Below are 11,113 nucleotides of genomic sequence, written 5' to 3'. Positions count from 1 at the left end.
AACACATGCACGAGAGGGAGCGGGAGCATACAAGGAAAGAACAACAGCAGAAGAGCTGAAGCGGAGAGAAGAGTCAGGGAGAAGAGCTGAAGGGTGGATGCGTGGATGAGGAGAAGAGCAGGAAAGGGAAGCAGCGAAGCAGGGAAGAAGCGAGCAAAGACAGTGCTGTCGTTCTATGCCCTCACCAAGATTACATTTGGGAAGCCAGAGAAAACTACACGCTATCAGGGTAGAGATGGGATTGGGAAGGATGTTTGGGTCTGACAGTATGAAAGCATGGCAAGCCTGGAAAGGGGGCTGAACCCAACGGTCACAAGAGCCCCTGATTGGGGGAGGGCTCCCCTAACTGCCACTCTCCAAGCTTCATGGCAGGTAGGCAGCAGGTTCCCCCTGCTCAATGCTTTCAGCTGGCCCAGCTCCCAGCCCAGCTGAAGCCCCAGATGCCACCCTTGTGAGCCAGAATCTCAAGCACAGCAGCCAGATCGGCAGCCCAGTTGGCCCCATTCTGGCCTTTCCCCACAGAGAGAATCCCTCGGGCAGCGCTGACGATGCTGCTGACGGCTGACGCCACTTTCACTCAGAAGCCACTTGGTGCCGCCACCGGACCCTGTCTAGATGCGAGCCCACATGGCGACCGATGCCGGTACCCACCCCAACCCTCCCTGTCCGAGTGCCAACCCACCTGGCGCTCAGGCATCTGTCTGGCCTGGGTGTCACGGAGTCTCTCTAGAGGCTCAGTCCGGGGAAGTGGAACAAACCCGGGGGAGCAGGAACAAAAGTCCCCCCCCTTTCTTCTTGCGCACTGTACGGCACGGCGCGGCACGGCCCAGCCACGTGGTTGAGGAGAGGGGAAGGGAAGGGAGATTTGGCGGATTAGTTCTAACAAAAAATGAAGGAGAAAAAAAGGTGATCTGAGAACGGAACGGCAGTTTAATAACCTTAATAAACACTTTAAAACAACAACAAAGAGAGTTTTCAACCAAAGAGAATACCAAATGTCCCCAAATCTCACCGATGGAGCTTTGTGGAAGGCAGGAAGCTCCGAACCGCATTGGTCCTCCTCGCAGGAGCCAGGCCAGCAACCCCGTCCCTTCCTCACTTCCTTCCGGTGCCCCATCCCCACATGCCCAATTAAGGCAGTCCACAGAAAAAAACTTGGTCCCCTTTACTCCCATTACTATGCATGGTGTTCTGATGTGGAATTACCAACACCAAACCAAATTGCAAAACGTAACACTGGGGTAGCAGGTGTCGGGGGACAGGCGCACAGCTCCCACCTGCGGCTGCTCTCAAACCGTGGGCCCAAGCTGCCACGTGGGGGTTGCCCCAACTGCGGGGCTGCACTACGGTGCTGCAAGCTTGCTTGCCTTGGGGGGCTGCACCCACGGATGGCTTCCCCCGCTGCCCCTGCTCACTGCTGGGGACATCCTGCTGGCAGGGACGTTGTTGACCCCAGCAGCCGATGGGGCTGTGGCCTGGGGCCAGCCCCATGTCAAAAGCCCCCGCAGGCAACCTGCTTGCTGCAGTCCGGCCGCCACCAGCCCCCGGCCACTTCTTTTGCAGCACCGGCACTGCAGCAGCTGCAGCCAGCAGTGCTCCCTGTGCCCTGCACCCTGCCGCCAGCTGGGAAGGCACACAATGGAGCCCTTTTCAAAGACGCCGTTGCTGTCATGGAGGACCAGGCGGCACCCAGCACCCACCGACGTCTGCCCCCATCCCGACACAGCTCACTCACTGCCAGCACTCGCCATGCGCAATCGGGAGGTAGAGGTCAGGGGCTTGCCAGAGCAGAGTGGCTGGGCTGTTCGCACCGACTGGCTGTGGGAAGCTGGGCATTGCCCCACTGGGGATCTTCTGGCTTTTCCGCATGGACAAACAAGCGCAGCACCCTTGCAGGACATGGCAGACATCAATGGAGCTTGCTGGCATGGATTCAACAACGCGTTAGTTTGAGGGCAGCAGAGCTGGCAGAGGACTTTGTTGCAGCCCCAGTGCTGTGGGAGAGCTTGCATTGCCCCATGCGGCAATGGATCTTTCTTCTTCTCAGAAGTCACATCTGAGACGGGCATCCTGTACGTCACCGCAGACTTTGCCCATCTGCTGATATGGATCAGCAACGGTGAGTTTGGGGGCAGCAGAGCTGCTGGGGGCGGGTCTGCACCGAGTGGCTGAGTGGGGAAAGCTGGCACTGCCCCACTGGGGATTTTCTTCCTTTTCCAGAAGAGACACCCAGCAGCAACATACTTGAGGACAAGGTGGAAATGGACCATTTGCTCACCTGGATTGTTGGTGAGTTTGTGGTTTACAGAGGTGATTGACGGGTGGCGTGTCTGCACCCAGCAGGTGTGGGAAGGAATGGCCATTCATCCTTCTGTCTCGGGGATGTTCTTGGCTTTTCAGAAGTGGCGAGTCTTCAGGAGGTCCCCCAGCAGAACCAGGACCTGCCTGCAGTCACAAGAGAGGGGGAACGAAAGACACTGAGAACGCGCTGAGGAAAAAATCATGCTGACAAGCTGCTGCAGAACTGGACAGCTTGCAAAAGGAGGGCTGATGGCAGTGCATCGCTGCCATGGGCGCCAGATTCTCCAGCACGGCCTGGCTCTTCTTCCAACCACAGAGCCCCTGATTCACTCAGGGGCCCAGCAGGGAGCTCAGCAAAGAGCCAGATCCTGAATCAGGACTCCTCACAAACCCGCTCTGGCGGCAGCCAGCATCCCCTGAGCTGCCTGAGCCGACCCCCTGGCTGCCCCCACACCTCCGTCACCCTGCACTGCATGTCTGATGGAAGAGGCACGGCGGAGGCAGCCCCGGTGCATCTCACCCCACCTGGAACTGCCCACCCCCCGGCTGCCCCCCAACACCTCCATTGCCCTGCACTTGCCACGTCTGATGGAGGAGCACAGTGCTGAGTGCTGCTCAAGGCCGCCTGGCTGCCACCCAGGTTGCATCTCCTGCCAGCTGTTCAGACAAGCACCACGGGAAACAAGCAAACGGCCTGTGCCCAGCACCCACTCAACCACCACAAGAGGCAAAAGCAGCGGGCACAAGGGCAGCACACTGCAGTGTCCCTGCACCAACCAGGAAGCCACCGCGCTTGCCAGCATGTTCCAGTCACAAACAACCGCGCTAGGCAGAGCTGCCTGTGTCAGCACGGCGGCCAAGCAGGAGGACTCGGGGCCCATCACAGCCCCAAACAGCTGCTCCAGCGGGAGCAGACAAGAAAACCGGCCGCTTGATGTAGCAGGAGAGGTGGCCATAACCGACCAAGGCGGTTCCCTGTAGCCCTGCTCCTGGCCGGCCCCCACAACAACCAGAGAGCAGCAGCAGTTTCCAGGGCACCAGCCACCAGCCCAGCCCTACCCAATTTCCCAACTGGGCTTCACAAACCGGCATCTTGGACTGGGCACTGCGGGCTCTGAAGCTGATGGACCGACAAAGCGTTGCACTGTTAAAGCTCCAGGCCTGAGAATGGCTGTGGGGGTGGGAAATGTTTGGGGGAAAGGGGGGAATTCTTGGATGGCCAATATTAGGGTGGAGGATGGCTGGGCGGGTGGGAATTTCATGTTACTTTGGAGGTGAATTGTTGGGGATGCACCTAGGAGTGGTAAAGGTGGGAGTGGTTAAAGGGACTTCTGTAACTGCTTTGGCACTGGGATGTGGGGAAGGGGAGGAAATTCGTGGCGGTTGGCAATTCTGGGGGAGAAATTGTGCTTTGATAATGTTACACTCTGAAAGTGTCAGAATTTGGAGGAAGGAATTATAGGAGTAGGAATCTGGAGGGCCGTTGTTATACCAGAAGAATTTTTACCAGAAGCAGGCAGCCATGGCATCAAGAGAAGACTTCACAGAGCAGCAGCTGTGGAGCAGGTAAACAGACCATGAGAACCAAGACAACCCCTAGGAAAAGAATGAGTAGCTTGCGGCTTGAAGGGAGTCTTAGGGTTTTATTGCGGTAGCTTTTCCTCCATCTGTGTGTGTATTTTAAATGCCCTCATCTGTCTGTCTATAAAAGCATGGCTTTCGGGCCAGGTCGATGGACGCAGCCATATTTTAACAATATTGGTGTGTGGGCTGTTTGCCCTGCTGACTTTTTTGCCTTCAGGATTCGCCAACTACTGTCTCAGGAACCAGATTATTAGGGCCATTATCCAAAGTTATTATGTGCTTCTTATTTTGTTAATAGATATGGAGTGTGAATCAAATAGATCTGATGTTAGCCGATGGTGCTGGAATCTACAGAATAATCATTGAATGTTGTTTAGTAATGCTTGGTTATGATGCTATTAGCCTATGTTTAATTTAAAGCCTTTCTTAATTTGAAAAGACAAAACCTGGAAAGGAATCCCAGCAAAGAGATGACCCTGCTATCAGCATAATGGTTACCTCTCTTACATCAAATATAAGAGGGAATTTAAAATATCACCATGCATCCTTAGACAAAGCGCACGCTAAACAGAACTCAATGGTAGTTGATTTTCATTTTCCAAGCAGGTGTTCCACTTGGGCTCTGTATCACACACTGCAAATGCGGATATGGAGTACAACTAGAAGAAATACTTCAGAACCCCTAATGCAGGAGAGAATCTGTGGTGGGTGAAGAGGAAAGGTGCACTTTGAAGCAAGGACGCCCTGCATGGCACTTGCCTGTCGCATCCACCACCAAACACAGTTTTGCTGTTTTTCATGGCTCCACAGCTGCTGCTCTGTCCAAGTCCTTCTCTTGATCTGGCTGCTGCCATTCCTTGTATTACAACAGGGGACTGGTGGAGTTTTTTTGCAGAGGAAGGAACTATTGGCGGGAGGGAGCGGGCGAGGAAATGATTGGGGTGCGGAGTTTTTAGGGTGGAGCAGAAAGAATTGTTAGTGGGGGGAAATGGTGGAATACTGTCATTTATTTACTGTTTGGTATGTTCAATTATTAAATGTCTTACATTCACTTTGCTATACCTCTGCCTGCAGCTGTTCATTCAGTTACAAAGCCCACCTCCCTGGGCCCACCTTCAGGGCAATTTGGGCAGCAGAAAGGCAGTTGTACCCAGACTTCTGCCACCACCTATGACCCATCCCTCGCCCTTCCCCTCCTCAGTCAGTTCTGCGCTGGGAATGGAGGGATGAGAAGGGGGGATGGATTCTGTTAGCGCTGAGTTGCTCAGCCTGTAGTGGAGGAGGTCACTGCCATCCCACGACACAGCCATCAGTCCCCCAGGTGCAGAGAGGACTGAGGCCAGGGCTGCACACTGTCAGTACCAGCAGCAGTATTCAGAGTCTGAAGCCTGACCTAGTTCGTGTGGCTGCGCTGCAGGCTGGCTTATGGAGAAAGCCCACTTCGAGAGACTGTTTTCGGTTCCTGAATTCCCCCTCCAGTTCTTGCTCTTGCTCCATCCCCAAGCCTCAGAGCCGGCGATCGTCCCAACATGTTGCTTGTGGTTTGCAGAGCTGGACTTGGCCCTTGACCTGGTGCCCCTGCCCCCATGATCCACCTTGCGCTTCTCACCCTCTATATCCAGCTGCATAGCCGCCATCATCTCATCCATGGTCCCACCATGTCCTCTCTACTCTCTCCCTACTCTTCATCCATATCCACCCAACAGCTGCCGAAGACTGCGGGGAAGGGAAGTGGAAGCTGCCTTCATCCCTATAGAGAAAGTGCCAACACAGAAGGCAGGAACGCGCCCAGCACAGATCCACCTGGAAGCAGCAAAACTCTGTTCCCAAGACAGAAAATGCTTCCTTTGGCAGCTCTGCCTGTGCTGCACTGCTGCACCCAGAACTGGGCCCTTGCTTCTTCCCTTCTCAGCCGGGGGCTGGGAGCTGCGTCCTTCCCAGCCAGCAACTGCTCCGCACATTGCAGACCGCTCCCCCAAACCACCCTCACGGTGCCTTACCTCCTGGCAGGCTCAGGGAAGGAGCACCGGTGCCCTGAGCCCACAGGCCCAGCCCTGCACAGCACTGCACACAGCACTGTCATGGCGGCGCCCGGTGCTGCCGCACAGCATCCTGGGAGTGGTAGTTCCTGCGGGGCCCTGCAGCTCCCAGCAGGCCCTGCAGCTCCCAGCAGGCCCGGGCGAGGGCAGAGGGGAGCAGTGCTGTCAGCCGGGAGCTCGCCCAGAGAGCCCGATGTTCGGAGCACTTCACACCAGGAACTTTGGACTCGGCTGCTTCTGTCCACAACGTCCCTGAGCTGCTCAGGAAGCACAACTGTCTCACCTCTGAGAGCTGGCGCAATGTGCGGAGCTGCCTGGGAAGGACGCAGCTCCCAGCCCCCGGCTTGAGAAGGGAGAGCAGGGCCCATGTCTGGGTGCAGCAGTGCAGCACAGGCAGGAGCTGCCAAGGAAGCATTTCTGTCTCGGGACAGAGTTTTGCTGCTCCAGGTGGATCTGTGCTGGGCGTTCCTGCTTCTGCATTGGCACTTTCTCTATAGGGATGAATGGCAGCTCCCACTTCCTTCCCCGCAGTGCTTCGGCAGCTGTTGGGTGGATATGGAGAAGAGTAGGGAGAGGACGTAGAGAGGACATGGGTGGGACATGGAGTTGAGATAGATGGGGCATGCGCTGGATATAGAGGGATGAGAAGGCAAGGTGGATCATGGGGGCAGGGGCACAGGTCAAGGGCCAAGTCCAGCTCTGCAACCACAGCAACATGTTGGGGACGCCGGCCTGCGGCTGGGGATGGAGCAGAGCAAGACGGAGGGGGATTCAGGAACTGAAACAGTCTCGAAATGGGGCTTTCTCCATAGCTCAGCCTGCAGCGCAGCCACACGACTAGGCAGGCTTCAGACTCTGATACTGCTGCTGGGTACTGCAGTGTGCAGCCTGGCTCAGTCCTCTCTGCACCTGGGGACTGATGGCTGTGTCTGGGATGGCAGTGAGCCTCCTCCACTACAGGCTGAGCCACTCAGCTCTAACAGAATTCCCATCCCCCCTTCTCATCCCTCCATTCCCACGCAGAACTGACTGAGGAGGGGAGGGGGTCCTGGAGGGGAGGGATGGGTCCAATGGTGGTGGCAGATCTGGGACACTGCCCTTTCTGCTGCCCACATTGCCCTGAAGGTGGGCCTGGGGGCCTGGTGGGCTTTGTAACTGAACTAGCGGCTGCAAGCAGAGGTGTAGCAAAGTGAATGCAAGGAATTTAATAATTGAACATAGCAAACAGTCAAGAAATGACAGTATTCCCAACCATTTCCCACCCTAACAATCCTTTCTGATCCCACCCCCTCAAACTCCCACCCCCAATCAACTTCTCGCCCCCCCCGCTCCCTCCCCACCAATAGTTCCCTCCCTCTGCAAAAAAACCTCCCAGCCCCCTGTTGTAATCCCAAGAAGAATGGCAGCAGCCATGGATCAAGAGAAGGACTTGACAGAGCAGCAGCTGTGGAGCAGGATAAACAGCAAACGTGTTGGTGGTGGCTGCGACAGGCGGTGCCAGCAGGGCCTTCCCTGCTTCAAAGTGCACCTTTCCTCTCTCACCCATCACAGATTCTCTCCTGCATTCAGGTCTGAAAGTTTCTTCATTGTACTCCATATCCGCATGGCCAGTGTGCGTGATACAGAGCCCAAGTGGAACACCTGCTTGGAAAATGAAATCAACTATCCCATTGAGTTCTGTTAGCGTGCGCCTTTGTCTCAAGTGATGCATGGTGATATTTTAAAATTCCCTCTTATTTTGATGTAAGAGAGGTAAGCCATTCTGTGATACAGGGTCATCCCTTTGCCTGGGATTCCTTTTCCAGGTTTTGTCTTTTCAAATTAAGAAAAGGCTTTAAATTAAAATAGGCTAATAGCATCATAACCGAGCATTACTAATACATTCAATGATTATTCCTGCAGATTCCAGCACCATTGGTAACATCAGACCCCATTGGATTCACATCCAATCTATTATAACAAAAAGAAAGCACATAATAACTTGGATAATGCCTAATAACTCTGGTTCCTGAGACAGTAGTTGGCGAACCTGAAGGCAAAAAGTCAGCAGGCAAACAGCCACACACCAATATTGTTAAATATGGCTGCGTCCATCGACTGCCCGAAAAGCCATGCTTTTATAGCAGACAGACGAGGGCGTTTAAAAACCACAGACACCAATTGGAGGAAAGCTACCGCAATAACAACCCCTGGTCAAAGACCCCCCTTGAAAGCCGCGAGCTACTCATTCTTTTCCTAGAGGTGTCCTTGGTTCTCATGCTGTTTCTCCCTCCACAGCTGCTGCTCTGTGAAGCCCTTCTCTTGATGCATGGCTGCTGCTCTGTAAAATTCTTCTGGTATTACAACGGCCCTCCAGATTCCCACCCCAATAATTCCTTCCTCCAAATTGCAACACTGAATTTCAGAGTGTAACATTATCAGAGTACAATTTCTCCCCCAGAATTGCCACCCCACCAAGTTCCCTCCCCCTCCCCACATCCCCAGTGCCAGCAGTTACAGAGTCCCTTTAACCACTCCCACTCTTTAACCACTCCCCCACCCCAACAATTCCCCACCCCCAATTCCCACCCGCCAGCCATCCTCCACCCTAATATTGGCCACCCCAAGAATTCCCACCCCTTCCCCCCCCAACCATTTCCCACCCCCCACCCAGCATTTCCCAGCCCGGAGCTTTGACAGTGCAACGCTTTGTCGGTCCATCAGCTTCAGAGCCCCGCAGTGCCCCAGTCCAAGATGCCGTTTGTGGACAGCCCAGTTTGGGAGGGGTAGGGCTGGGGCTGGTGCTGGTGCCCCTGGAACACTGCCGCTGCTCTCTGGGTGTGGTGGGGGCCGGCCAGGAGCCCAGGGCTACAGGGAAGCGCCTTGGTCGGTTACGGCCACGTCTCCTGCTCCACCAAGTGGGCCGGTTTCCTGGTCCGCTCCTGCTGGAGCCGCTGTTGGGGTGTGATGGGCACCGAGTCCTCCTGCTGGCCGCCGTGCTGACACAGGCAGCTCCGCCTGGCGCCGGTGTTTGTGGCCTGGAACATGCTGGCAGCGCGGTGGCTTCCTGGTTGTGGCGGGGACACTGCCAGTGTGCTGCTTGTGCCCGCTGCTTTTGCCTCTTGTGGTGGTGCAGGTGGGTGCTGGGCACTAGGCCGTTTGGCTGCTGTCCCCGTGGTGCTTGTCTGCCAGCTGGCAGGAGATGCACCTGGGTGGCAGTGCCAGGCGGCTGAGCAGCACTCAGCACTGTGCCTCCTCCATCAGACGTGCAGTGCAGGGCAATGGAGGTGTGGGGGCAGCCAGGGGGGTGGGCAGTTCCAGGTGGGTGAGATGCACCCGGGGCTGCCTCCGCCGTGCCTCTTCCATCAGATGTGCGGTGCGGGGCGACGGAGGTGCGGGGGCAGCCAGGGGGGTCGGCTCAGGCAGCTCAGGCGATGCTGGCTGCCGCCAGAGCGGGTTTGCGAGGAGCCCTGATTCAGGATCGGGCTCTTTGCTGAGCTCCCTGCTGGCCCCCGGGGAGTCAGGGTGCTCTGTGTTGGAAGAAGAGCCCAGGCTGCTGGAGACATCTGGCCCCATGGCAGCGATGCACTGCATCAGCCCTTCCCTTTTGCAGCTGTCCAGTTCTGCCAGCAGCTTGTCAGCATGATTTTCCTCTTGCGCGTTCTCATTCTCTTTGGTCCCCTCTCTTGTGACTGCAGGCAGGCCCTGGTTGTGCTGGGGGACCTCCAGAGCACTCGTCGCTTCTGAAAAAGCAAGAGCATCCCCCAGAGCAGAAGGATGATGGCAGCCTTCCCACACCTGCTGGGTGCAGACAGCCACCCGTCAATCACCTCTGTAAGCCACAAACTCACCAAGAATCCAGGTGAGGAAACTGTCCATTTCCATGTCGTCCTCACGTCTGTTGCTGCTGGGTGTCTCTTCTGGAAAAGGAAGGAAGAAAATCCCCAGTGGGGCAGTGCCAGCTTTCCCACTCAGCCACTCGGTGCAGACACCCCCCCAGCAGCTCTGCTGCCCCCAAACTCACCCTGGCTGATCCACGTCAGCAGCTGGTCAAAGTCTGCGCTGTCGTCCAGGATGGCCGTCTCGGATGTGACTTCTGGGGAAGGAAGAAAATCCATTGCCCAGTGGGGCAATGCTGGCAGCTCTCCCACAGCTGGGAGCACTGGGTGCCACCAAGCCTGGCCAGCTCTGCTGCCCCCAAACTCACCGTGGTTGATCCATGCCAGCAGATCATCGATGTCTGCCATGTCCTGCGGGGTGCCTGCGCTTGTTGTCCCTGCTGGAAAAGCCAGAAGATCCCCAGTGGGGCAATGCCGGCAGCTTTCCCACAGCCAGCCGGTGCGGACAGCCAGCCGCCCGCTCTGCAGCCCCTGAACTCACGGCCTGATTGCGGCGTGGCAGCGCTGCAGGTGAGCGGAGCCGTGTCAGGATGGGGGCAGCCATGGGTGGGCGCTGGGTGCCCCTGGTCCTCCATGAGCAGCACGGCGTCTTGCAAGGGCTCCATGGGCGGCTCCCAGCTGGCGGGCAGGGTGCAGGGCACGGGGAGCACCTGCTGCTGCAGCTGCTGCAGTGCCGGTACCTGCAAAAGAAGTGGCGGGGGGCCGGGGCGGCCGGGGGCCTGCGGCAGGCAGGTGCCTGCGGGGGCTCTGCATGGGGCACGGCCCCAGGCCACAGCCCCATGGGCTGCTGGGGCAGCAGCGTCCCTGCCAGCAGGGGATGTCCCCAGCAGTGAGCAGGGGCAGCGGGGGGAGCCATCGGTGGGTGCAGCCCCCCAGGCAGCAGCTGCAGCAGCGGTGAGTGCAGCCCCGCAGTTGGGGGCAGCCCCCCAGGTGGCAGCTGGGCCACGGTTGGGGGCAGCCCCCCAGGTGGGAGCTGCTGTGCTGCCTGTCCCCAGACACCTGGTACCCCAGTGTTACGGTTTTGCAATTTGGTTGGTGTTGGTATTCCACATCAGAACACCATGCATAATAATGGGAGTAAAGGGGACAAGTTTTTTTCTGTGGACTGCCTTAATGGGCATGTGGGGTGGGGCACCGGAAGGGAAGTGAGGAAGGGGACGGGGTTGCTGGCCTGGCTCCCTGCGAGGAGACAACGCGGTCGGAGCTTCCTGCCTTCCACAAGCTCCATCGGTGAGATTGGGGATTTGGTATTCTCTTTGTTGAAACTCTCTTGTTGTTGTTTAGTGTTATTAGGTTATTAAACTGCCGTTC

At 56.8% G+C, this 11,113-nt stretch overlaps 1 protein-coding gene across 1 annotated transcript; it reads right to left on the bottom strand.

The window, feature by feature from the left end:
• Nucleotides 1-8,571: 8,571 nt before the first annotated feature.
• LOC107314253 lies at nucleotides 8,572-10,037 on the bottom strand. Its single transcript, XM_015863325.2, has 3 exons — nucleotides 9,928-10,037; nucleotides 9,755-9,823; nucleotides 8,572-9,646 (listed from the first exon to the last, which is right to left on the bottom strand). The coding sequence occupies exons 1-3, from the start codon at nucleotides 10,019-10,021 to the stop codon at nucleotides 9,144-9,146; spliced, it is 666 nt and encodes a 221-aa protein (XP_015718811.1). The 5' UTR covers nucleotides 10,022-10,037; the 3' UTR covers nucleotides 8,572-9,143.
• Between the last annotated feature and the right edge of the window lie 1,076 nt (nucleotides 10,038-11,113).

Source organism: Coturnix japonica, chromosome 5 (genome assembly GCF_001577835.2).
Source record: "Coturnix japonica isolate 7356 chromosome 5, Coturnix japonica 2.1, whole genome shotgun sequence".
In the NCBI taxonomy this organism is placed as follows: Eukaryota; Metazoa; Chordata; class Aves; order Galliformes; family Phasianidae; genus Coturnix; species Coturnix japonica.
The sequence above is the reverse complement of the archived record's forward strand: the minus strand, read 5'-3'. Positions and strand labels throughout refer to the sequence as shown.

Bases quoted from the DNA above. Each gene is read 5' to 3' on its own strand.
- LOC107314253 (XM_015863325.2), bottom strand. From the start codon at position 10,021: ATGGATTTTCTTCCTTCCCCAGAAGTCACATCCGAGACGGCCATCCTG. The intron at 9,824-9,927 runs GTGAGTTTGGGG...TTCCTTTTCCAG, and splicing joins GCTGACGTGGATCAGCCAGG to AAGAGACACCCAGCAGCAAC. The intron at 9,647-9,754 runs GTGAGTTTGTGG...TTGCTTTTTCAG, and splicing joins TTTCCTCACCTGGATTCTTG to AAGCGACGAGTGCTCTGGAG.